We start from the raw sequence: 27,840 nt of genomic DNA, 5'->3' as shown, positions 1-27,840 counted from the left end.
AACTCATAAAATGTAAGCGACCATTTTAAACTCGCCCACAAATCATACTTTATTGCCTTTCACTTGCTGCTTTTCACATTGTATTTAAGAGAAGATGAATGAGACAAACCTGGAACAGAGCCAAACAAGGACTAGAACAGAGCCAAACAAGGACTAGAACAGAGCCAAACAAGGACTAGAACAGAGTCAAACATGGACTAGAACAGAGCCAAACAAGGACTAGAACAGAGTCAAACATGAACTAGAACAGAGTCAAACATGGACTAGAACAGAGTCAAACATGGACTAGAACAGAGTCAAACATGGACTAGAACAGAGCCAAACATGGACTAGAACAGAGCCAAACAAGGACTAGAACAGAGCCAAACAAGGACTAAAACAGAGCCAAACAAGGACCAGAACAGAGCCAAACAAGGACTAGAACAGAGCCAAACAAGGACTAGAACAGAGTCAAACAAGGACCAGAACAGAGTCAAACATGGACTAGAACAGAGTCAAACATGGACTAGAACAGAGTCAAACATGGACTAGAACAGAGCCAAACAAGGACTAGAACAAAGCCAAACATGGACTAGAACAGAGCCAAACAAGGACTAGAACAGAGCCAAACAAGGACTAGAACAGAGTCAAACATGGACTAGAACAGAGCCAAACAAGGACTAGAACAGGGCCAAACAAGGACTAGAACAGAGCCAAACAAGGACTAGAACATCGTCAAACAAGGACCAGAACAGAGCCAAACAAGGACTAGAACAGGGCCAAACAAGGACTAGAACAGAGCCAAACAAGGGCTAGAACAGAGCCAAACAAGGACTAGAACAGAGCCAAACAAGGACTAGAACAGAGCCAAACAAGGACTAGAACAGAGCCAAACAAGGGCTAGAACAGCCACCCACATAACGTCAAGTGTACTCTTAGTCCTCGTCCAGCCTCGATACAGTCCGACTTTAAACCCGACTTAGAAGTGCTTCAGACCTGGTTTAGTCTCCTTTCTGTTTTTCAGATTTATACATTTGTGACATTTGTTTACTTTCAACACTTCTTTCTTTGAACTTTGCGTGCAGACTCTGCTCCTCCCTCGGTCTTAAACGGAGGAGAAAGTTCACGATTCGCTCTATATTTACCTGGTCTAAATCACACATTTCGCCGCCGCCGTGCATTCCTGTCCCGTCTCAGATTTTAAAAACCTTCCCGGACGAGCTTCCTGTCCTCGAGCTGTATTTGCATCACTGTAATTATGGACTCAGCTTTTCCATTGTGTTATGCCACTAGATTACACCTTATTTATCCGCGTCTGTCGACAGGAAAATGAAGCGTACGGTGTAATCAGCTGTGAAGGAAAAACCTGTACGCGACAGCTGTGGATTTGAAACGCCTGAAGAGGTAAAGTGCCGACTGCAGGGGTTTATGGGGTTTGAGGGACAGAGCAAAAAAGGGAAAAGGCTGATGAAGCGGTCTAGTGTGGATGTGTAGAAAGTATCATGTGAAATGTACAGAACGAAGAAATCATATCAAAATAAGGCATTTTATGTGTGAAAAAATACCTAAAATTATAAATATAAATCTGAAAAAGTGATAGAGGCAGGTTTAAATTTCATGGTTCATTTTGTTGACATATTAGACAAATAAAATTTACAGGCAATTAATTAGTATTTCCGTACATTGCATCTTACTGAAAGTTAATATTTTGCTTTCTTGGAATCTGACCGCTATAAATCCTTCTGTAACATCTGTCAAAATCTTGTTTAGATGGATGTTGGGATAATCCCTCATTGTTTAGATTGTGTAGGAGTTGATCCTAATGTACCCCTAATGTACCCTTAATGTACCCTGTATCCTTAATGTACCCTTAATCTACCCTGTATTCTTAATGTATCCTTAATGTACCCTGTACCCTTAATGTACCCTTAATTTACCCTGTATCCTTGATGTACCCTTAATCTACCCAGTATCCTTAAAGTATCCTTAATGTACCCTTAATGTACCCTTAATCTAATATGTACCCTTAATGCACCCTTAATTTACCCTGTACCCTTAATGTATCCTTAATCTACCCTGTATCCTTAATGTACCCTTGAGCTACCCTGTATCCTTAATGTATCCTTAATGTACCCTCAATGTACCCTTAATCCATCCTGTATCCTTAATCTACTCTGTATCCTTAATGTACCCTTAATATACCCTTAATCCACCCTGTATCCTTAATGTACTCTCAATGTGCCCTTAATGTACCCTTAAACTACTCTGTACCCTTAATATACCTTTAAACTACTCTGTACCCTTAATGTACCCTTAATATACCCTTAAACTACTCTGTACCCTTAATATATCCTTAAACTACTCTGTATCCTTAATGTACCCTCAATGTACCCTTAATATACCCTTAATGTACCCTGTATCCTTAATGTACCCTCATTGTACCCTTAATGTACCCTTAATCTACTCTGTATCCTTAATGTGCCCTTAATATACCCTTAAACTACTCTGTACCCTTAATGTACCCTTAATATACCCTTAAACTACTCTGTACCCTTAATATACCCTTAAACTACTCTGTACCCTTAATGTATCCTTAAACTACTCTGTATCCTTGATGTACCCTTAATCTACTCTGTATCCTTAATATACCCTCAATGTACCCTCAATATACCCTTAAACTACTCTGTACCCTCAATGTACCCATAATGTACCCTTAAACTACTCTGTATCCTTGATGTACCCTTAATATACCCTTAATGTACCCTGTATCCTTAATGTACCCTTAATCTACTCTGTATCCTTAATGTACCCTTGAGCTACCCTGTATCCTTAATGTATCCTTAATGTACCCTTAATCCACCCTGTATCCTTAATGTACCCTCAAGGTACCCTTAATGTACCCTCAATGTACCCTAAAACTACTCTGTACACTTAATGTACCCTTAATCTACCATGTACCCTTAATGTACCCTCAATGTACCCTTAATGTACCCTCAATGTACCCTAAAACTACTCTGTACCCTTAATGTACCCTTAATGTACCCTTAATGTACCCTTAATGTACTCTGTATCCTTAATCTACAATGTACCCTTAATGTACCCTTAATGTACCCTTAATGTACTCTGTATCCTTAATGTACCCTTAATGTACTCTGTATCCTTAATGTACCCTCAATGTACCCTTAATGTACCCTCAATGTACCCTAAAACTACTCTGTACCCTTAATGTACCCTTAATGTACCCTTAATCTACCATGTACCCTTAATGTACCCTTAATGTACCCTTAATGTACCCTTAATCTACCCTTAATCTACCCTTAATCTACCCTTAATGTACTCTGTATCCTTAATGTACCCTTAATCCACCCTGTATCCTTAATCTACTCTGTACCCTTAATGTACGCGTGGGACAGGTTTAAAACTGCAGTACCTCTGTATCCCGGCTCGCACACACACACGGCCTGCACGGAGCTGTCTCCACGGTAACACGTCCCGGCGTACTGTCTGGAGCTGCCGGGTCCGTCGGGGCAGAGACAGGGCCGACAGTGGTCACCGGAGCCCAGGACGGGGTCGCCATAGTAACCGTCCAGGCATCTGAGGAGGCCACACAGCGGGTTATCGAGGAAATAAAGCACAAACGAAGGATTCTAGAGAATATTTACAAATTATATCTATTATTCATGAAAAATCAGCACTTGTTTGTTCTTTTTTCACGTTTTGATTCAATGATGCCGTCGTCTTCATCTACCCTTCATCTACCCTTCATCTACCCTTCATCTACCCTTCATCTACCCTTCATCTACCCTTCATCTACCCTTCATCTACCCTTCATCTACCCTTCATCTACCCTTCATCTACCCTTCATCTACCCTTCATCTACCCTTCATCTACCCTTCATCTACCCTTCATCTACCCTTCATCTACCCTTCATCTACCCTTCATCTACCCTTCATCTACCCTTCATCTACCCTTCATCTACCCTTTATCTACCCTTTATCTACCCTTTATCTACCCTTTATCTACCCTTTATCTACCCTTTATCTACCCTTTATCTACCCTTTATCTACCCTTCATCTACCCTTCATCTACCCTTCATCTACCCTTCATCTACCCTTTATCTACCCTTTATCTACCCTTTATCTACCCTTTATCTACCCTTTATCTACCCTTTATCTACCCTTCATCTACCCTTCATCTACCCTTCATCTACCCTTCATCTACCCTTTATCTACCCTTTATCTACCCTTTATCTACCCTTTATCTACCCTTCATCTACCCTTCATCTACCCTTCATCTACCCTTCATCTACCCTTCATCCAGCTCCAGTCTCCCTCGTGTCCGTCTGTGAGAGTCGGATCTCTCCTTCACTGGAACTCCTCCAGGTTTCTACGCTTTTTTCCCAAAGAGGTTTTTTTTGTAGTTTTTCCTGGCCGAGAAGGAGAGTCTAAGGACAGAGGACCCTGGGACATCGTCCCTCGCCACCACAGACATTGTCTGACTTCATCGCCACCACAGACATTGTTGATTCATTTCTCCCTGTGGCCCTCAGAGGCCACTGTTGTTGTGATTTTGGGCCTTACAAAAATAAATTGATTTGATTTGATTCATGAGGCCACACAGCGGGTTAATCGACCAAATAAAGTACAAACGAAGGATTCCAGAGAATATTTACAAATGATGTATATTATTCATGAAAAATCAGGACTTGTTTGTTCTTTTTTCACGTTTTGATTCAATGATGCCGTCGTCTTTGGCCCCCACACCTCCGGGGGCCCCTCACCTCTCGCAGCCGTGTCCCGTGGTGTGGTCCCTGCAGCTCAGACACTGTCCCGTCTGCGGGTGGCACTCCTCCGTGTGCCCGTTACAGCTGCAGAGGCGACAGGCCGGGAAGCCCCATTGTCCCGGCAGACAGCGGTCGCACTGGCGCCCGTAGCCCCCCGGCACGCACCCGCACTGCCCGCTGAGGGGGTCGCACAGGGCGGAGAGCGAGCCCTGGGGGTCACACTCGCACGCTGCAGGAGGAGAATATACGCGTCATTATGCCCATAACAATATTCAGACGATTGTGAGAATGAACGATTTAACGATTATTCACGATCACTGACGTCACGGCCAAGACGACAATAAAATCACACATTTTATTTTTCACATTAACTGCTCTTCAATACGTCAAACTTTATGAATGATCAATTTGACATAAGGCCGCAGTTATTTTATTACTTGGTTTACGGATTTTTAAATGAAATGTATGTGTAATGTTAAAGGTGGTATGGACGATTTTTTTCAGCAAATTTTGTATCATATTTCCTCGTGGCGTGGATAAATCATTTGTCCTGCCACGTATCAATCATAAAACGCACCTATCGCTCACCTGCGGGTCATGCCGACGTTTCCGCGTGCCTAAGCGCATGGATCTATCATAATATAGTTCCCTCAGTGTACGGGGCAAAATGAAGACGGAGAAAGACAGTTCGAGCTGACGCAGAAGTGGACAGAAATCTACGGGAGACGAGCGATGCGATTTCTCTATTCTCCATTAAGAATATGAGAGGTTCTGTCCATAGGAGTTTTGTTTATAAGAGTGTTTTCTATTAAGAGTGTTTTTTTAAAGCTTCCTACAAGTTATCTGTTCCTTTCTTCTGTATCTACTTGCGTTGCAACACTGAAATTTCCCCATGTGTGAACAAATAAAGGCATATCTTATCTTATCTTATCTTAGGACTTGTGTGTGTTTATCTCGGGACCATTAACCACATGTGGAGTGTTTTGTGAACTTTTGAACCGGGACCGCTAAACTCTGAACCGCTAAAACTGAGCAGCGATGAGGAGAACGCTCAGAAATGTTAGCGACGTCCTCCGGCCGAGTCCTCCAGCGTTCTCCCCTCGCGTCGTTCTTGTTTTTAATGGAATGTGTGTGTGGGGGGGGGGGGGGGGGGGGGGGGGGGGTCGCTCACCTCTGCAGCCGTTGGGTCCGAACTGGAACGTGGCCGGGGCGCACCTGTCACAGTTCCTGCCCACCACGTTGGGCTTGCACTGGCACTGCCCGCCGCTGGGGTCACACACGGTGCTGAGCGAGCCCTGCGGGTCACACTGGCATTCTGGGAAAACAAGAGGACAAGACGGGACGCGGGTCAGATGTGCGGTTTGCGACGCTCGTGCTAAAGAACGTTACGACTTAATCTATGTGTGGATAATTATTTTAAATTGCAAATATTATCTAAAAACATGCTCAATTTAAGACAATTTTAAGCCTTTTTTGTGTCATTTAGGTCGAATTTAATCCATAAGAAAATTTGATACAGTCTTTATAGATTTACATTTAAAAACAACCACTAATATTGACAAATTAAAATGTGTTGGATAAAAACTTTACTTTTAAAACCCATTAAACTATAGTTATGCGACATTTTACGTGAATCTTACATTATATTCAATTTGTTTCAATGCTATATTATTAGGCCAAAGTCTATAAAAGTTACTGGATAAATCTGATCATAAAACATTCGACTAAAACTTCACCATTTACTACGACTAAAACAAGGATCAAGACCATTTTACACTTTTTAAGGCTTTATATTATTTAGCAGTATCAAATGTACTGCTTTTTTATGCTTTTAAAACCCTGTAACAACTAAAGTTTGATCAAAGGTGCGTGACTGCAACGCTCTAAATATTATATATATATATATAAAGAGTGAATAAATGATAACATGTTTACAATAATATTTGGACTTTGCTTGGACTAAACCAGGACTAAGGAGGGTCACATCTGGGCCGTCCCACTAGGATAAGGCTCAAACTTTGGAGTAAACCAGGTCTAAATGTGGATTAAACCAGGACTCAAACTAAACCAAGACCAAACCAGGATTAAAGAGGATGAGAAAACCCCCCAAAAAACACAAACGGGACTCAATTATGATTCACAATTTAGCTCTGGCTTTAGTAGTTTTGAAATAGTTCTTAAAAAAATAAAATAAAAAAAATGGCCTGCTTTATGACAAACGGCAAGATAAAAAAAACACACACTTTACATTTAGGTTTACGTTTGAGGAAAAGGCTGAGCAGAAAGGATTTAATTTTGCTTCAAAAATCATCACATTTCTCTTAATTTAACTTTAAAAAAAAGACTTAATGGACTTAATGGACGTTCTGGATAGATTTGATCAGAAAACATAAAACATGAAAACATTCTCACAGGAAATGTACCATTTACTACGACTTAGGATCAAAACCATTTTAGACCATTTTACACTTTTTAAGGCTTTATATTATTTGGCAGTGTCAAATGTACTGCTTTATTATGCTTTTCATGCACACAAAAACATGACAAAATGGGACTAAATTAGGATTCAAAATAGTAGTAGTTTAGTAGTTTTGTCATAGTAACTAATAAGGACTAAACCAGGATTCATTTAGGGCTAAACCAGGACATTAACCATATCAGAACTAAACCTGCATCAGAGATCAAAACAAACAAAATCAGGAGGACAAGTTTGAACCGCACAAAAAGGCGGAGATGACGAGGGGTTTGAACAGACCTCGCCCGCTCCGGTCCAGACTTGTTCAAACGGACCAAATAAGGAAGAGCGATGGCATCAGAGGAACAGAGCGGGAGACAAAAGGATCTTACACCAAAGACACTATGACTAATCCCTGTTTCAGCGCTTCTTGACGGTTCCTTTTCACGGCAGATTTCTAAAACTCAGATACACGTCGATGCTAAAACTGGTATCGCAGCCGGATGAATCGTTTATTCCGAAAAGTCCAATCTTTGCTACTTGCTCAGTTTTAGGGCGAGCGCCGTCTCAGAACTAGGAGACCGCAGGGTTTAATGCAGAAAGTGCACACAATGTGGATTTATTTTGTGCTGAAAATGAAACCGGTCGGGGTCCAGAGAGGGGCATGGTTCTGCTCTGCGAGGAAAGTAAAAAGTAAATAAATACCGTATTTTTCTCTCTTTTTACATAGTTTTGGCCGGACTTATACTCCAGAGCGACTTATATGTGATATGATTTGTTATTTTCACACTGACAACAACAAGAGGGCGCTCTAGGCTCTAAGCGACGCAGAAGAAGAATCAGCACTTCTTCTTCCTCTGGAGTTTGTGGAGTTGTTTAGAAGTGACACAGAGGAAGAAGAATTCAATGGATTTAGTGATTTGGGGTAAAACTGATGCTTTGCTAAACTTGTTAGCATGTTCTTTATGCTATAGTTATCTGAATAACTGTTCATATGTTACGTTAACATACCAGACACTTACCACAGTTCTGTCTGTGCCTCATGTAGCTGAAGGTGTTAGCGTTAGCATACGTCATGTAGCTGAAGGTGTTAGCGTTAGCATACGTCATGTAGCTGAAGGTGTTAGCGTTAGCATACGTCATGTAGCTGAAGGTGTTAGCGTTAGCATACGTCATGTAGCTGAAGGTGTTAGCGTTAGCATACGTCATGTAGCTGAAGGTGTTAGCGTTAGCATACGTCATGTAGCTGAAGGTGTTAGCGTTAGCATACGTACACCTATTCACCAAGTTCTCTCATCTGTTATTATCTTAAACTGCATTTCAAGAGGAAATGTTTGTTCTTTGTCTTGGATTTTATCAAATACATTTCCCTAAAATTTATAATCCAGTGCGACCTATGTTTTTTTTTCTTCTCTTTTATGCATTTTTTGGCGGGTGCGACTTATACTCCGGTAAGAGGCTCGTCTCCTTTGCCCTCTCGACCTCGGGGCGCTCGTCTCCTTTGCCCTCTCGACCTCGGGGCGCTCGTCTCCTTTGCCCTCTCGACCTCGGGGCGCTCGTCTCCTTTGCCCTCTCGACCTCGGGGCGCTCGTCTCCTTTGCCTCTCGACCTCGGGGCGCTCGTCTCCTTTGTTGTGTCCTGTGTCCTCATTGTTCCCTCTAATCTTTTTTTTTAGCCTAAACAAACCTCAGACTTCGAGGTTCCACAGGAGACGAGGGCCAAAGCTCATCTTCTTTCTGTGTCGTTTATTAAAAGCTCGAGGGGGCAAATTCCTGCTTCCTGTTCTCATTCTTCTGGGGTCAAAGGTGACGGTCGTGCACAGAGACACAGAAAGAGGAGAGAGAGAGGAGAGAGGAGAGAGGAGAGAGGAGAGAGAGAGACAGAGTCCACATGGGCGAGTGCAGTTTCTACTGGATTTAAACCCAAAACTGAAACGGAAATTCAGTTGATGAGAGTTTTGCCCTTGCAATTTTTGGAAGTAAAAACGAGTTTGGAATTGATTTATGAACGAGAACTAAAAACGGGATTAATCAAAGCGGAATCCAACCAAACTGTGACTAAAACGAAACAAAACCAATAACTAGACTAGTACTACATTTAGACTAAACCAGGGACAGTTAAACGAGCCGGGACAAAACGAGGATTTAACAAAGACCAAAGCTAATTACGAAGTACAAACAACAACAGTCAGACAGGGCTTAACTAAGACTAAACCAGGGCTGGATTGTGGACTAAACCAGAACAAAACATGGACTAACCAAGAAGAGATCAGGACTAAACCAGGACTAACAAGGACTAAACCAGGACTAAACCAATACTGAGATCGAAAAGACCAAATCAAGATCCTTAAAGTGGGATTAAACTAGGAATCAAACAGCAAACTAGAAAAAGAGTGAATACGTGCTTGAATTAAGTATGTATTTTGACCATTTTAAAATAAGGTCTGCCAATGAAACAAGTATAAAATGTATTATTAAGCATTATCTCATGTTAAATGAAAAGATCCTGCTCGTGAAATAAGTAAAAACCTCCTCATTTTATTGGCAAATCTTATTTTAAGACAGTAAAAATATTCCCAGATAAATACTACTTACTTCCACCACTTTTATTACCAGAACTTTTTGAAGATCGCACTTTTTTTCCCCCAGTGTAGAATGTATTGTACTGTAAAGGCGAGTTTAAACCTGCGCACGCCACATCAAAACATACAACCTTTTCTAAATCAAGTCTAAACTGTACCTGAAGTATATGTTTTTAACCAGCAATTCACAAAAAGAGGTTTAGTAAGTCTAATTCAGAGTTTGTGTTGCTGCGTGGCTAAAGTGAGCGTAAACAAGAAACTACTTCCTGTTTATCGTCCGCTTTTTCTGCACTTCTTTCACGTCTCTTTGTAAAATGCATTGAGTTTGGCTGAATATCAGTTAATTTATTAGATTAATGAGAAACCGCGGATTAGTTTCTGCTTCTCCGAAACCAAACGCCAAACACACTGGACATCTGCACCATGACCACGGGATTCGTCTTTCCACATGGTCGTTTCAGTCGGGTTTAAATACCGTGAACGATCGTCGCGCTGCAGCAGTTCCCGTAGCAAAACAAAACTTACCATCACTGGAAATGCAGCAATTAATCACGTGTCGGTTTTTAGCGAGAAATTATAATGTTCCGTTTCGATCCGCTTTTTGGCGTTCGAGTTCTCTCTAATCCAATCACGTCGCAGCATTGTGTCAGACCTCCCCATTCACAAGTGAACGCAATTAAAGGAGAACTAGGTAACATTTTGACCTTATTGAGCGTCTTTGTAAGCCCCTGTGATGGTTAAATATGTGTTTTCAGGGCGTTTGAAGTGCCTGTTGTCGACCCCTGCTGTCTCTGAGTGGAAAACCAGCCTTGCAACACAACATCAACCCAAAGACAACTCTCCTGAGAAACCCTGGCTCTCTTTTTTAAATATTTGCTAAATTGTTTTGTATGTGACTCAACTGTCGTCTTATGATAAAAGAAAGTGTATTTTCTGACCATGTATTATCACAAAGGACCTGCAGGGGGAGCTCTATCGCCAGAGTCGCTCGGTTCTGCTTCAAGTTAAGGTGGAGCTGTCCGTTTTGTGTGTTTTAAGGCGGCCCGTACCTTTGGCTCCCTGGTGCAGCATGGCGGAGATGCTGAAGATGTAGTTCCTGCAGATGTCGGTCATGGGCGTCTTGACCACGCTGAGGCTGTGCTCCAAACACCGATACCGCTGGAACATGTCCCAGGCGTCCGGCCCGAGGGAGTCCGCGCCCTCGGACGCCGTGAAGATCTCTAGGTTCTTGCAGTTCGGCATCAACACGATCTGAAGGCAAACGAATGGAGTTCAAGAGACAAGACGTTTATAGACATTGTCATAGAAAGTGTCACAATTTCCCTTTTGACCATTTCTTTTGACAATCCAAAAATCTGCAGTAAAAATCACCAAAAAACTGCATTATTAACGATATCAGATTTCAGCCTTACGATTATTGTGAGAAAAAAACATGACGATTTAACAATGATTCACGATTATTGAGGTTGTGACCAAAACACAGAGAAATCTTTACCGTATTTTCCGTTGCACCTTTTTTCATAGTTTTGGCCAGGGTGCGACTTATACTTACACACTTAGGAGCAACTTATGTGATATTATTTGTTATTTTCACACTTATTCACCTTATTTCATACTCCAGTACAACTCATATATGTTTTTTTCTTCTCTGTTATACATTTTCTGGATGGTGCGACTTGTAGTGCGGAAAATACGGTAATTTTCTTTCATTCCCATCTTCTAACGTGTTACTGTTCCTCAAGTTTGTGACCGACTTTACAAAGCTAAATATGACAAAAACAGCCAGATAAGAAACGTTATTTACATTTCGGTCTATCTTTGGACAGATTGAACTAAAAATACTCAATTTTGCTTCTAAAATGATCACAGTCTTACAGAGTCGATGAGCGTGTACGGAGACTGGACGTCGCTCAGGGCGGAGTAAAGCGGCAGACTCAGGCGGATCGTGTAGTTCAGACCAGACTCGAAACACACCGGCCTCGGCAGAACCACATGACTGAGGAAAAGACAAACCAGGGAGGATACGTTATTTATACTTTAGACGAGCATTTAGATTAGCATTTTGAGGGGAAAAAAGAAGAGCAGCGTGAAAAAGGACCAGTTAAAAACATTGATGGAAGACAATAGTGTGTTTCGGGGTGTGGGTGTGTCCCTTAACTACATTTCCTGTGTGTGTTTCGGCATGTGGGTGTGTCCCTGAACTACGTTTCCTGTGTGTGTTTCGGCATGTGGGTGTGTCCCTGAACTACATTTCCTGTGTGCGTTTCGGCATGTGGGCGTGTCCGTAAACTACATTTCCTGTGTGTGTGTTTCGGGCTGTGGGCGTGTCCCTAAACTACATTTCCTCTGTGCGTTTCAGCGTGTGGGTGTGTCCCTAAACTACATTTCCTGTGTGCGTTTCGGGCTGTGGGCGTGTCCCTAAACTACATTTCCTGTGTGCGTTTCGGGCTGTGGGCGTGTCCCTAAACTACATTTCCTGTGTGCGTTTCGGGATGTGGGCGTGTCCCTAAACTACATTTCCTGTGTGTGTTTCGGGCTGTGGGCGTGTCCCTAAACTACATTTCCTCTGTGCGTTTCAGCGTGTGGGCATGTCCCTAAACTACATTTCCTGTGTGCGTTTCGGCATGTGGGCGTGTCCCTAAACTACATTTCCTGTGTGCGTTTCGGGCTGTGGGCGTGTCCCTAAACTACATTTCCTGTGTGTGTTTCGGGCTGTGGGCGTGTCCCTAAACTACATTTCCTCTGTGCGTTTCAGCGTGTGGGCATGTCCCTAAAATACATTTCCTGTGTGCGTTTCGGCATGTGGGCGTGTCCCTAAACTACATTTCCTGTGTGCGTTTCGGGCTGTGGGCGTGTCGTACCGTGAGCCCGGGTGCAGCGACACCATCTGGTTGTCGTCGTCGGGGACAGTGTTCACACATCGACTGTCGGCTGTGATTGGTCCAGGCCTGATCACCGTCAGAAGCACCTCTTCCCACTGCTCCGGCAACTGAGGGCCAACGAGTCACGACAGATGCATTTGTAAAAACATATTTGTGCGCCTCGTTAAAGGGTCCAGGTTGTCCTTTGTCGTCATTTAAAGAAGAATTATTATGCTTTTCTTATAGTTATAAATTATGACACACAATAGATCCTTATTTAAACTTTTTAAATTGTACAATTGATCTAAAAGGATCCATCATATGTAGTCCTTTAAAGTGTAGTCCTTTAAGCGCCACTGTTGTCCCATAAGTTCATGAGCCAATCAGAGCTGAGGTTGTGGGCGGACCTCGAGTCTCACCTGTGGCTCGTAGCGAATCACGACGTCGTACTCCATGGGGTGAGGGATGTTGTCCACGGAGAACTCCAGGTAAGCCCCCTCCGGGACGTTGACCAGGCCCATCCCGGTCCAGGTGGGACTGCGGTCCAGGGGGTGTGGCCTCTGCACCACCGTCACCCCCTAAAAACAACCACACACATAAACAAACACAAACAAACACAGACAAACAAACAAACAAACAAACAAACAACCACAATTACTTTAGCTATGACCAGACTATCTAAAGACAAGAGACGCTGAAGAGCAGAATATTCATAAATACATAATTCAGAGCTTTACAACTATCGTTTTCAACCTTTTTCACCCCCAAAATAACAAACATTGGCATTCACAACCGCCAAATATAAAAAGTCGGCTCCTCCAAAGTGATAACGTCGCCTCAAGTCTAATGTTTGATGTTATTTTGAGTATAGAGACCCAGATAAATTAATTAATAAATACATTTCATCTAGGAACCGCCTGAAATCTGTTCGCGACCCCCAGGTTGAGAACCACGGCGTCACAGAACAAGACAGGTGTGCTAAAAATACACTAGAAAAATGACAGATAAAAGGAAAAATGTAGGTATTATATATTAGATCAAAAGTATAAATAAAATATAATACGTAATATAGTAGTCATTGTAAAATCTATATAAAAGACGAGCGTGAACATAAAACCGTTAATAACAGTTAACATATAACTGACCAAATATTCTTCTCAAAAAGTACTTCAGATGAGAATTATAATAATGTTCTGCTCATTCACGTCCCAAAACGTCTGAGAAGTCGTGTCGTCGAGTTGAAAAGTACAATCGAGACTCACGGGTCCGAACTTGGCGTCCTCGGCCTCGTAGGTGTAGTGGTCGAGGGCGATGAAGTAGAAGCCGGACTCGACCTGATCACAGCGGCGTCCGAACATGTGAGGCCGGCACACGCACTGCCCGGTCACCTGGTCACACCTGACGGGAGCGGGAAGTGACGTCAGCAAACAGGAAGTAAACAAACGGGACGTAAACGCACACATTTAGGCCCGAGCGTGGCGGCCATCTTAGCCACGAGCTGCTACGCTGATACGTTGTGCGCTGGCATTTTTAGTGCTGAATTTTGAAGCTGTATGCAAAAAATAACTTAATATCAGTTATTGGCCACTACAGCAAGACAATCAGTCAATGTCGGTATTGTCGCAAAAATCCAGCCGTCCAATCCAGAGCATCCATAATTATCTAAATGAACTAGTATTCTAAACCTTTACACTATCATGAGTTACAAAACATACAATACCTACGCTAAGATCAGTGAGTTTTGTGTTTTGGTAGAGACTCTGGAGTAAATTTGAGTCGACTTGTTTATATTTAATGACGAACCAGACTAGTTCATCATAAATATAAACTGACTGGTTCATTTTTAAACTGACTGGTTCTTCATTAAACTGACTGGTTCTTCATTAAACTGACTGGTTCATCGTTAAACAAACTGGTTCATCGTTAAACAAACTGGTTCATGATTAAACAGACTGGTTCATGATTAAACAGACTGGTTCATCATTAAACTGACTGGTTCTTCATTAAACTGACTGGTTCATCATTAAACAGACTGGTTCATCGTTAAACAGACTGGTTCATCGTTAAACAAACTGGTTCATGATTAAACTGACTGGTTCTTCATTAAACTGACTGGTTCTTCATTAAACTGACTGGTTCTTCATTAAACTGACTGGTTCATCGTTAAACAAACTGGTTCATCGTTAAACAAACTGGTTCATCGTTAAACAAACTGGTTCATCGTTAAACAAACTGGTTCATGATTAAACAGACTGGTTCATCATTAAACTGACTGGTTCTTCATTAAACTGACTGGTTCATCATTAAACAGACTGGTTCATCGTTAAACAGACTGGTTCATGATTAAACAGACTGGTTCATCGTTAAACAGACTGGTTCATGATTAAACTGACTGGTTCATCGTTAAACAGACTGGTTCATGATTAAACTGACTGGTTCATCGTTAAACAGACTGGTTCATGATTAAACTGACTGGTTGTTGACTGCTCCTCCCAGATCGCAGTCACAGGCTCGACATCCGTCCATGTCGCTGCTCAGGCCCCAGTGTTCAGCCTGAAACACAGAAAATATGAGAAAGTGATAATCAAATCAAGTTTAAAACTTTTTTAATTTAAATTTATTTAATTTATTCAATGAATTTAATTTATTTTATTTGTTTTGTTTTATTTTAAACTTAAAATAACGAAAATACAAGCATTTTCTCACTAATAAAATAACAAAACTGAATTGTTCTTTTGGCAAATCTTACTTCAATAAAGTCAAAATATACTAAATATGACATATTATGACATATTATACATAAATATGACTTTAATTAAATCACAACGTATCATCTTTTTTGAGGTTGTACTTTTTCCAGGGAGTGAAATCCAGGTAATGTTCCAGAGTTTAAAGCCCGTGTCAGGTTTCAGACCACCCGGGGAGTAACTGTCTGTCAAACCGAGCGAAGGGGGGAAGCGCCTGGGGAAGCGCCTGGGGAAGCACCGGGGTCTTTGAAGTACTTTAAGAGCGGGCGGAGCAAACACACATCCCGCACAAAACAACACGGTCACCGCGGGCGACAGACGGAGGCGGGAAAAACAAAAGGGACAGACGTGTGAGGACGCTCCGCCGTTAACGAGGTTCAGAAGCACGAGGCAAACGACCAACAGTTTGAGAACACGTTTGACGCATTTTAATCGAGAAAAGAGCAAAAACGAGTAAATGTGGAAACGAGTAAATGCATTCGACGCAAACGACTTATATTTTTGAAATATTTGAATGGTTGTTCTCAGAGAAGAGGATCTGTGACTGTGACAAAGCAAGAATTACATTGAATTCGCACAGGAAATGTGTCAAATCCTTCAAATTAAAATCTCTAAAAAGGCAATTTTGTCTTCATCTTGGTCAAATAGTAAACGTTGCTCTGATCTTTCGCGATTTGAACAATTAATTGATTAATTGAAAGGAAGTTTTCTAGATAAATTGAATGGAAAAACAATTGTTGGTTTGCGTTCCTAAAGCCAATGTTTTTATTTTTAGTAAAAGTATGTGGTTTGGAGCAGCAGTTTAGACTTTTGTGTTCAGGAAAACAAAATAGTAAAAAAAACAAAAACAAAAAAACATTTTATAAAATAAAATAAAATACAAATGTAATAAAAATAAAATAGTAATAAAATAAAAATGCATTAAATAATGAAAATAGAATAAAAGGCTATTAAAAATAAAATATAATTGTAATAAAATAAAATGGCAATAAAAAAATTGGTAATAAAATAAAATAAAATTGCAATAATATAAAATAAAATAGTGCAGTTCACAACTTTGGATTTATTTTATATTTTTGCACTGAAGAACCGCTCTTGTGAACCGCGTCTTCTAAAGAAGTAAAAAACAAAGGTTATTCGCCAGCGAGTTTAGTCCAAGACAAATCTAAATAAATTAAAAAAAAAACTTTTTCCTCGTGTGTGTTCACAAAATTTTATCTTGTGGCACGAGATCTTTCCCCATCCCTAGTTTTAAAAAGACTAAATAAAAAAGGAATCTGAAAAATGCAATCAATCAATATAAAGTAAATCATGATTAATCTTGTTGTCATTTCGCCCATCCCTCCTCACAGATGTTTAGAGAGTTGGTCATCACAAGACTTCAGGGTGTTTACAGAAGCTGTGCAGAAGGAACCTTAGACTAAACACAAGTCTGTCTCTTTATACAGCGTCATGTCGCCTCTTTTCACTCGTTTATTCACTTCTTCCCTCTTAAATTCCTTCTCTACGTTATGGAGACCCCCGCAGACTGAGCGCCTTCTCTATGGGACGTTATGGAGACCTCCGCAGACTGAGCGCCTTCTCTATGGGACGTTATGGACACCTCCGCAGACTGAGCGCCTTCTCTATGGGACGTTATGGACACCTCCGCAGACTGAGCGCCTTCTCTATGGGACGTTATGGACACCTCCGCAGACTGAGCGCCTTCTCTATGGGACGTTATGGACACCTCCGCAGACTGAGCGCCTTCTCTATGGGACGTTATGGAGACCTCCGCAGACTGAGCGCCTTCTCTATGGGACGTTATGGAGACCCCCGCAGACTGAGCGCCTTCTCTATGGGACGTTATGGACACCTCCGCAGACTGAGCGCCTTCTCTATGGGACGTTATGGACACCTCCGCAGACTGAGCGCCTTCTCTATGGGACGTTATGGAGACCCCCGCAGACTGAGCGCCTTCTCTATGGGACGTTATGGACACCTCCGCAGACTGAGCGCCTTCTCTATGGGACGTTATGGACACCTCCGCAGACTGAGCGCCTTCTCTATGGGACGTTATGGACACCTCCGCAGACTGAGCGCCTTCTCTATGGGACGTTATGGAGACCTCCGCAGACTGAGCGCCTTCTCTACGGGACGTTATGGAGACCTCCGCAGACTGAGCGCCTTCTCTATGGGACGTTATGGAGACCTCCACAGACTGAGCGCCTTCTCTACGGGACGTTATGGAGACCCCCGCAGACTGAGCGCCTTCTCTATGGGACGTTATGAAGACCCCCGCAGACTGAGCGCCTTCTCTATGGGACGTTATGAAGACCCCCGCAGACTGAGCGCCTTCTCTACGGGACGTTATGGAGACCTCCACAGACTGAGCGCCTTCTCTACGGGACGTTATGGAGACCTCCACAGACTGAGCGCCTTCTCTATGGGACGTTATGGAGACCTCCGCAGACTGAGCGCCTTCTCTATGGGACGTTAAGGACACCTCCGCAGACTGAGCGCCTTCTCTATGGGACGTTATGGACACCTCCGCAGACTGAGCGCGGGCGGCGAGCGTCGGACTCACCACGCACTGGTCGCAGTCTCGTCCGGTCACCAGGCGTTTGCAGAAGCAGCTTCCCGTCTCGCTCTCGCAGGGGTTTCCTCCGGGAAGCGTCCCCAGAGCGCTGCACGTGCACGCTGACACAGAACACACAATTAGACACGGGAATATTACACTTTTAACAGAATATCAGACATGGGAATCCTGGCTCATGAGCACAATCAGGTTTGAATAGAAATGACAAAAACACATTCTCTTGACACTGATTCTCTCGTCTCTGTAAAGGGTTTGAAGGAATAAACAGGAGTGTTTTGGTGTTAAAGTGGATGTACATGACTTTAGTTGATGCAGTTGAGCAAATTACCGTATTTACCAGACTATAAGTCTTTTTTCATAGTTTTGGCCCGGGTGCGACTTATACTTATATACTTATACTCCGGAGCGACTTATTTGTGATATTATTGGTTATTTTCACACTTGCAACCGCATTTCATACTCCAGTGCGACTTATATATGCTTTTATGCAAACAGATCTGTTTTTAATTTGACATTTTAGAGTAAAAATTAGGTAGAGCACCGAAAATAGCGATTTATCGTATTTTCCGGAGTATAAGTCGCACCAGCCAAAAAATGCATAATAGAGAAGGAAAAACATATATATAAGTCACACTGGAGTATGAAATGCAGTTGCAAATGTGAAAATAACAAATAATATCACATATAAGTCGCTCCGGTGTATAAGTATCCATCCATTTCCATTTTCTACCGCTTGTTCCCTTTCGGGGTCGCGGGTGACTGGAGCCTATCCCAGTGACTTCGGGCCTTCGGGGAAAAGTATATAAGTATAAATATAAGTATAAGTCGTACCCCGGCCAAAACTATGAAAAAAGGTGCGCCTTATAGTCCTGAAAATACGGTAATAGAGAAGAAAAAAACATATAAGTCGCACTGGAGTATGAAATGCGGTTGCAAGTGTGAAAATAACATAATATCACATATAAGTCGCTCCGTATAGTAAGTATAAGTATATAAGTATAAGTATAAGTCACACCTCGGCCAAAACTATGAAAAAAGGTGCGACTTATAGTCCGGAAAATACGGTACTCATAAAAACTGTCTCGTTTATATTCAAGAAAAGTACTAAAAGTTATTTAGTTTGTTTTGAAAAAGACAAAATATAATCCAATTGAAAAAACCTGCTCAATAAATAGGAGACACAGTGTGACTCAGTTCCCCCCCCCTTCTCTACGGCCCTGGACAGTTCCTTACGTTTACATCCTTCTGGCTCGTCGCTCAGGCCGTAGTGCGCCTGTTTGCAGCGCTCGCACCGCTCGCCTTCCACGTTCACTTTGCAGCGACACTGGCCGGCGATGAGTCCGCCCCGCACGTCCGTCAGACCGTCGCAGATCCCCCCGTTCAGAGAGCCCACGGGGTCGCAGTTACAGGCTGAGGGGTGGAGAAGGCGGGGTTAGACGGGACACGCCCACGTCGGTAAACTTAAAGGACACGTTTTACACAGTCTGAAGTGTTTCTGGAGCATCTTGGCATCTCGTGTTTTAGAACTTGAAATAAAGCGTGTATTGAAACATATACATTGGTAGTAGTATTTCAGCATTCCATAGGGTTAACGCGCCATCTACTGGTAGCAGAGGGAATTACTATGGAGAAAGAAACAAAAGCCAACTTTACCGCAATATAAAAACTAAATGAACCCGATTTGAGGCAAAAATGCTCATAATAATGCCCTCAGCTCCTTTGGGTGCCGTGTGTACTTACGCTGGCAGATGTTGGCGTCCCTCAGGTCCTTTGGGTGCCGTGTGTACCTACGCTGGCAGATGTTGGCGTCCCTCAGCTCCTTTAGGTGCCGTGTGTACTTACCTTGGCAGATGTTGGCGTCCCTAAGCTCCTTTGGGTGCCTTGTGTACCTACGCTGGCAGAGGTTGGCGTCCCTCAGCTCCTTTGGGTGCCGTGTGTACTTACGTTGGCAGAGGTTGGCGTCCCTCAGCTCCTTTGGGTGCCGTGTGTACTTACGTTGGCAGAGGTTGGCGTCCCTCAGCTCCTTTGGGTGCCGTGTGTACTTACGTTGGCAGAGGTTGGCGTCCCTCAGCTCCTTTGGGTGCCGTGTGTACTTACGTTGGCAGAGGTTGGCGTCCCTCAGCTCCTTTGGGTGCCGTGTGTACTTACGTTGGCAGAGGTTGGCGTCCCTCAGCTCCTTTGGGTGCCGTGTGTACTTACGTTGGCAGAGGTTGGCGTCCCTCAGCTCCTTTGGGTGCCGTGTGTACTTACGTTGGCAGAGGTTGGCGTCCCTCAGCTCCTTTGGGTGCCGTGTGTACTTACGTTGGCAGAGGTTGGCGTCCCTCAGCTCCTTTGGGTGCCGTGTGTACTTACGTTGGCAGAGGTTGGCGTCCCTCAGCTCCTTTGGGTGCCGTGTGTACTTACGTTGGCAGAGGTTGGCGTCCCTCAGCTCCTTTGGGTGCCGTGTGTACTTACGTTGGCAGAGGTTGGCGTCCCTCAGCTCCTTTGGGTGCCGTGTGTACTTACGTTGGCAGAGGTTGGCGTCCCTCAGCTCCTTTGGGTGCCGTGTGTACTTACGTTGGCAGAGGTTGGCGTCCCTCAGCTCCTTTGGGTGCCGTGTGTACTTACGTTGGCAGAGGTTGGCGTCCCTCAGCTCCTTTGGGTGCCATGTGTCCTTACGCTGGCAGATGTTGGCGTTTCTCAGCTCCTTATGGGTGCCGTGTGTACTTACGTTGGCAGATGTTGGGGTCCCTTATGTCCCGCTCTGGGTGCTGGTAGTAGAAAGGTTGGCACAGTTCACACTGATGCCCTGCCGTGTGGTGCCGACACTCGTCACAGACTCCTCCGCTCACGTTTCCAGACGCCTCAAACACCGCCATGTCGAAGTGGCAGGAGTCAGAGTGATGGTTACAGTTACACTCTGCAGGAAAGAAAGTACATTATTCAAATATAACAACCACAAGAGGGCGCTCTGGGCTCTAAGCGACGCAGAAGAAGAATCAGCACTTCTTCCTCTGGAGTTTTTGGAGTTGTTTAGAAGTGACACAGAGGAAGAAGAATTCAATGGATTTAGTGATTTGGGGTAAAACTGATGCTTTGGTAAACTTGTTAGCATGTTCTTTATGCTATAGTTATCTGAATAACTGTTCATATGTTACGTTAACATACCAGACACTTACCACAGTTCTGTCTGTGCCTCATGTAGCTGAAGGTGTTAGCGTTAGCATACGTCATGTAGCTGAAGGTGTTAGCGTTAGCATACGTCATGTAGCTGAAGGTGTTAGCGTTAGCATACGTCATGTAGCTGAAGGTGTTAGCGTTAGCATACGTCATGTAGCTGAAGGTGTTAGCGTTAGCATACGTCATGTAGCTGAAGGTGTTAGCGTTAGCATACGTCATGTAGCTGAAGGTGTTAGCGTTAGCATACGTCATGTAGCTGAAGGTGTTAGCGTTAGCATACGTCATGTAGCTGAAGGTGTTAGCGTTGGCATACGTCATGTAGCTGAAGGTGTTAGCGTTGGCATACGTCATGTAGCTGAAGGTGTTAGCGTTGGCATACGTCATGTAGCTGAAGGTGTTAGCGTTAGTATACGTCATGTAGCTGAAGGTGTTAGCGTTAGCATACGTCATGTAGCTGAAGGTGTTAGCGTTAGCATACGTCATGTAGCTGAAGGTGTTAGCGTTAGCATACGTCATGTAGCTGAAGGTGTTAGCGTTGGCATACGTCATGTAGCTGAAGGTGTTAGCGTTGGCATACGTCATGTAGCTGAAGGTGTTAGCGTTAGCATACGTCATGTAGCTGAAGGTGTTAGCGTTAGCATACGTCATGTAGCTGAAGGTGTTAGCGTTGGCATACGTCATGTAGCTGAAGGTGTTAGCGTTGGCATACGTCATGTAGCTGAAGGTGTTAGCGTTGGCATACGTCATGTAGCTGAAGGTGTTAGCGTTGGCATACGTCATGTAGCTGAAGGTGTTAGCGTTGGCATACGTACACCTATTCACCATGTTCTCTCATCTGTTGTTATTTTAAACTGCATTTCAAGATGAAATGTTTGTTCTTGGTCTTGGATTTTAGCAGATAATTTTCCCCAAAACATGCGACTTATACTCCAGTGCGACTTATGTTTTTTCCTCTTCTCTATGATGCATTTTTTTGGCTGGTGCGTCTTACACTCCGGAAAATACGGTAATTCAAGTTTTGAATGTGTTAAATCAAAAGCTGTATAATAAAAAATACTGTACATGTGTGTTTTTGGTGAATAAGCGCGTATAGAATATGAACTGCAGTCACTCTGTGCAAACTCACTCTTGCAGGCGTTGGTGTTGCGTCCTTCAGCCGGTCTCCAGGGCAGATCGTGGTAGAAGTCCTCACACTTCTCACAGTTCAGTCCTTTTGTGTTGTGGTTACACATACAGTGACCGTGGACCTAAAGAGAGACAAATGTAACTCAAACGTCAAATAAAAAACAAAAACGGTCGAAACCACAACTGCACAATAAGACGCAGTAAACATTTGGACTGGCTTGGTTTAGCTTTAAAATAGTAGTGGAATTTATGGAGACGTTTCAGGAAGTTTGAGAAGTGAAATGGGGGAAATGGAGCTCGTTCAAATGTGGGGCTGGGTTTGTTTTTACAGGGTTAAGTTTATCGATAAAAGCACAAGGAAGAAATCAGGATTTACTATGATTTAGAAAATAATCGTGATTAGTCGACTATTAAAACGATTGTAATAATACTTTGAGTCTGGTGATAGTTAACTGGACAATACAGACTCTAAAACACATGCAAGAATTTTGAATAATACACTTAAGAATTCTCCATCTTAGAAGCCTTCAATAAACATATTTCAAGGCTGTCGTCGACAAATAAAAAAAACGCACTCCCGAGAGCATAACCGCACTCCCGAGACCCTAGCAGCACTCCAGAGACCCTAGCAGGACTCCAGAGACCCTAGCAACACTCCCGAGACCCTAGCCGCACTCCAGAGACCCTAGCCGCACTCCAGAGACCCTAGCCGCACTCCAGAGACCCTAGCAGCACTCCAGAGACCCTAGCAGGACTCCAGAGACCCTAGCAGGACTCCAGAGACCCTAGCAGGACTCCAGAGACCCTAGCCGCACTCCCGAGACCCTAGCAGCACTCCCGAGACCCTAGCCACACTCCAGAGACCCTAGCAGCACTCCCGAGACCCTAGCAGCACTCCCGAGACTCTAGCAGCACTCCAGAGACCCTAGCAGCACTCCAGAGACCCTAGCAGCACTCCCGAGACCCTAGCAGCACTCCAGAGACCCTAGCAGCACTCCAGAGACCCTAGAAACACTCCAGAGACCCTAGCAGCACTCCAGAGACCCTAGCAGCACTCCAGAGACCCTAGCAGCACTCCAGAGACCCTAGCAGCACTCCAGAGACCCTAGCAGCACTCCAGAGACCCTAGCAGCACTCCCGAGACCCTAGCAGCACTCCCGAGACCCTAGCAGCACTCCCGAGACCCTAGCAGCACTCCCGAGACCCTAGCAGCACTCCCGAGACCCTAGCAGCACTCCAGAGACCCTAGCAGCACTCCCAAGAGACCCTAGCAGCACTCCCGAGACCCTAGCAGCACTCCCAAGACCCTAGCAGCACTCCAGAGACCCTAGCAGCACTCCAGAGACCCTAGCAGCACTCCAGAGACCCTAGCAGCACTCCCGAGACCCTAGCAGCACTCCCGAGACCCTAGCAGCACTCCCGAGACCCTAGCAGCACTCCCGAGACCCTAGCAGCACTCCCGAGACCCTAGCAGCACTCCCAAGACCCTAGCAACAATCCCAAGACCCTAGCCGCACTCCCAAGACCCTAGCACCACTCCCAAGACCCTAGCCGCACTAAAAATAACAATTTATTCAGAAAAAAGTACTTAAAACTCATGATTCGCTCCCAACTCTTCAGCTGCCACACTCCATACCTTCTCCTTTCTGCTGCTGCCACACGCAAATACTTCGAAATAAACAAATTAGTCGACTAAAACGCAATCGACCAACGACAAAGGCCGACAGCTCTAGTGCAAGTTGTTTTTTATTTAGGTTGACGTGGAAATCGAGGGTTCATTTTGACAACCAATTCTTCGTCTTTGAACTGACATTAGCATGAAATGAGTGAAGCCTCAAACAGCCAGAGCGCTTTCAGAGCAGAACGTTCCGGGACTCACCATGCCCTCGATGGCCTGGCCCGTCCCCTCGACCGGCGCGCACTCGGAGGCGTGTCCGTAGCAGAAGCAGTTACCCCGGACAACCATGTCGTAGATGGAGTAGTAGTACTTCTCCTTGATTTCCATGCGCGAGTCGAGCAGGTTGTCTCCGAGCGTGTGCAGCTTGGTCAGCTTCACCCTCAAGTTTGTGATCTTCAGCATGTCTGACAGAAGAGATCAGGCATTTTCAAGATGTTAGACATTTTAAACAGGTTTTTCTTTTACAATTTCATATTATTTGAACAAGAGGAGGAAATCTACACAAACAAACAATTAAAGGGATGTAGAGTTTATTTGCTTGAAATCGATAATCGTCAGAACTGAAAAATAACCATCGAGACCATTTTAGAAGCAAATATAAGTCACTTTAGTTCAATCTATGTTCTAAAAAAACAAAAAGTAAACCTGAATGTAAAAAATCTTGTATGTGTTAACTTTCTTATCATTGTTAGTGCATCATTAACTTATTAACTTTACTTTATCGTTTAGAAAGTTTGACTTTAAGAAGCCGGTCACAGACTAGAGGAATAGGGATTTATTTGCCCCTTTTTAACTATATTTTATTAGAACATAGAACAACAAAAACTAAGCAAGAACAACAAAAACTAAGCAACAACAGAGGAGAAGGGAAAAAAAAGACAAAAATAGACAAAAAAACAATACAAAAAACTGAAAAATAAAACACAAAAAGCGAGCTGGACCAGGGAGAACATAAGATAAAGGAGTAAAAGTTGAAAATACGGGAGTGCCATCAGTTTTCATGACAGAAACTTTAGTATTTCACTGTTGTTTGGAGTCAGTAATTGTGTTTAAATCCTTAGATCGTGACGAGAGGAATTGGGATATTTTTGCCCTAACTATATTTTATTAGTACATAGAACAAAAAAAACTAAGCAATGACAGAAGAGAGAGAAAGAAAGACAAATAATCAATACAAAATGCAGAACAATAAACACAAGAACGAGCTGGACCAGGAGAACACGAGATAAAGGAGTAAAAGGTGAAAATACAGGAGCGGCATCAAAGAGAAGAAAAAAAAGACAGAAACGTAAGTATTTCACTGTTGTTTGGTGTCGGTAATTGTGATAAATCGTTAGATCGTGACGTTTCTTCTCACAATAACAGTGAAACTTGCATTTACAGTGAAAAATGGTGACTCACTCTGTATTCTGGGGCTGTACGGGTCGTCGATCCTAAAAACTGGGTCCAGCACTCTGAAGATGACCTTTAGAGGGGGGAAAAGAAGAACAAAAAACATACAAATGAATCAAATTTTTTTTTTATTAAACCACAATTAAAAAGGTGAGAGATGAAGCAAAAAAAATTATATTGCAATGGTTGCAATTCGCGGAATTAAAATGTTTCGTTCAGAATATGAATGCCAAAAAGAGCTAATTGAAAATAAATTGGACACGTCTAGTTCTGCTCCGTCGTGAGGTCGGTTCACATTTTGTGCAATATTCGAACCTGAACAAAAACATTTACAAACACGTTTTAGCCAATTTTCTACTCGATTACAAAAATATGATCTGATTATCTATTGGAGGAACAGAAACTCACTCTAACATCAAATACAGTTAGTTTCAACACCAAACATGCACCGTATCTACTTTGTATTGCACAGGATTGTCAAAAAATAAATAAATTTAGTTTGACTGACGATGAACAGGAAAATACATGCACTTCTCAATGGAGGGCCACTAAATCACAAGTGTGGAGGGAATTCCGCGACTTTGGACCAAGTGGAACTATTATTTTGGTTTAGATGTGCCGTATTTGGTTTGTATTTCTGTTTAGATGATGTCCACTTGTGTCTTTCTTTGTACTCTTGGGTTGTTTTGTTTTTTGTTCTATTTACGTTCTGTTCTATTTCTATTTAAATTTTGTTCTAAAAAAAAAAGAGTCAAGTTAATAGGGAAAAAACTTGTATTTCCTGAATCATTTTCAGAATCCTCTTGTTCCAGATGTCCAAATTCTATTTATGTTCTGTTCTATGCGTTTGTTTAGAAAAATTGCTAAAAATGTTTTGTTTTTGTTTTTTTTAAGTATTGTCAAAAAAGTTTAAAATTAATTACGTTAATAGGACAAAAATTGCTATATTCAGAATCTTTTTTAGAATAATCTGGTTCGAAATGTCTATTTAGTTTTAAAATTAGTTTAAGAACACATGACTACAATTTTGTAAGGCCCAAAGTCACTGGGATAGACTCGTCACCCGCAACCCCTAATGGGAAAAAGCGGTAGAAAATTAATGAATGTGTTTGTCTTGAAAAAGGACCGTTTATCATCACCGCGGTAACAAAATCTGTTTTGACTGACTTTGGACCAAATGGGACTCTTATTTTGATTTAAATATGCCTTTATTTTGTTTGCATTTATGTTTAGTTGAACTCTACTTGTGTTTTCCTTTCATTTATTCTCTCTGGCCGTCTTACGTTTTGTTCCATTTGCGTTTTGTACGATCCATTTGTCAATACAACTGGGGAGAAAAAAAATGTAAAAAATTGCGTAAAGGTCCGAACCTCTCCCTCGGTGGACGGCTCGATGTCGGAGTATCTGGAGTCGCAGATGACGTCGTCCACTTTCCTCATGGGCCCCTGCGACACCGACGGGAACGAGCTCTCGCAGTCGTAGGCGAAGTACCGATAAACCTGCCACGTTTTGCCGAAGTCCGAGGAGCTCTCTATGACCATCGCGGCCGGGCGGAAAGTCTGAGGGGACGAGACCGGGTTATTCGCTTTACTTCACGATCTATGCGTTTACGGCTCGCTTTGGTAACTCGCCTTGAACGTCATGATGAGGTGAGTGAAGTGAAACTCTGCTTCTAGGTTCAGCTGGAGGGTCACGTTCTCCATGCCTGAAAGAAACACACACACCGGGAGTTTAGTTTAGACTTTATTTGTGCAAAATCATTCATCTCACAATCCAATTACATGCTTCTCATTGCCTAACATGTTACTATTCTTCAAGTATGTGTCCAGCTTTATGAAATAGAACTTTCAGAATGACAAAGTACAGCTAATGCAGCAAAAACAGCCGGATAAAAAGTACTTTTGGACGACAGGATTTAATTAAAGACAAAATCTTGCTTCTAAATTTGTCACGATTGTTATATTTTAGTTTTTGTGATTATATTGTGAGTGGAATAATCACGATTATCGATTAAGCCAATAATCTTGACATCCCTATTTATTCTAAAGTACACATTTCAATACAATTACAACACGTTACAGCTCGTTATTAAAATTAGCTCAGTCAAATACACTGTAACATTTACCATTTCAAAAGCATTAGATGATTTCCTAAAATTACAAAATTAGTTCATACAAATATAAAAATACAAATACTTAGCTAATGTTGTGGGCTAATGTTGTGGGCTAATGTTGTGGGCTAATGTTGTGGGCTAATGTTGTGGGCTAATGTTGTGGGCTAATGTTGTGGGCTAATGTTGTGGGCTAATGTTGTGGTTTGGGGCTAATGCCTGGGGCTAATGCCTATGCCTGGGGCTAATGCCTATGCCTGGGGCTAATGCCTATGCCTGGGGCTAATGCCTATGCCTGGGGCTTATACTTGGGCTTATACTTGGGCTTATACTTGGGCTTATACTTGGGCTTATACTTGGGCTTATACTTGGGCTTATACTTGGGCTTATAC

General features: G+C 42.9%; 1 protein-coding gene across 1 annotated transcript in view; it reads right to left on the bottom strand.

Moving 5' to 3' along the window:
* The window catches only part of lamb1a (laminin, beta 1a), a 68,800-nt gene that overhangs the window by 27,567 nt on the left and 13,393 nt on the right, over positions 1 to 27,840 (bottom strand). The window contains exons 4-20 of the mRNA XM_072435691.1: positions 26,970 to 27,043; positions 26,709 to 26,897; positions 25,348 to 25,411; positions 24,148 to 24,350; positions 22,270 to 22,390; positions 20,695 to 20,883; positions 19,218 to 19,394; positions 17,973 to 18,085; positions 15,133 to 15,212; positions 13,922 to 14,057; positions 13,079 to 13,237; positions 12,660 to 12,787; positions 11,674 to 11,794; positions 10,848 to 11,049; positions 5,934 to 6,077; positions 4,760 to 4,991; positions 3,410 to 3,573 (exon numbers count right to left, since the gene is read on the bottom strand). Of these exons, the coding sequence (XP_072291792.1) occupies positions 3,410 to 3,573; positions 4,760 to 4,991; positions 5,934 to 6,077; positions 10,848 to 11,049; positions 11,674 to 11,794; positions 12,660 to 12,787; positions 13,079 to 13,237; positions 13,922 to 14,057; positions 15,133 to 15,212; positions 17,973 to 18,085; positions 19,218 to 19,394; positions 20,695 to 20,883; positions 22,270 to 22,390; positions 24,148 to 24,350; positions 25,348 to 25,411; positions 26,709 to 26,897; positions 26,970 to 27,043 (2,496 nt within the window). The remainder of the gene's footprint in view (positions 1 to 3,409; positions 3,574 to 4,759; positions 4,992 to 5,933; positions 6,078 to 10,847; positions 11,050 to 11,673; positions 11,795 to 12,659; positions 12,788 to 13,078; positions 13,238 to 13,921; positions 14,058 to 15,132; positions 15,213 to 17,972; positions 18,086 to 19,217; positions 19,395 to 20,694; positions 20,884 to 22,269; positions 22,391 to 24,147; positions 24,351 to 25,347; positions 25,412 to 26,708; positions 26,898 to 26,969; positions 27,044 to 27,840) is intronic.

Source organism: Eucyclogobius newberryi, unplaced genomic scaffold (genome assembly GCF_026437365.1).
Source record: "Eucyclogobius newberryi isolate DKJ021-1_F unplaced genomic scaffold, fEucNew1.0.hap1 SCAF_7, whole genome shotgun sequence".
NCBI classification, from domain to species: Eukaryota; Metazoa; Chordata; class Actinopteri; order Gobiiformes; family Gobiidae; genus Eucyclogobius; species Eucyclogobius newberryi.
The sequence above is the reverse complement of the archived record's forward strand: the minus strand, read 5'-3'. Positions and strand labels throughout refer to the sequence as shown.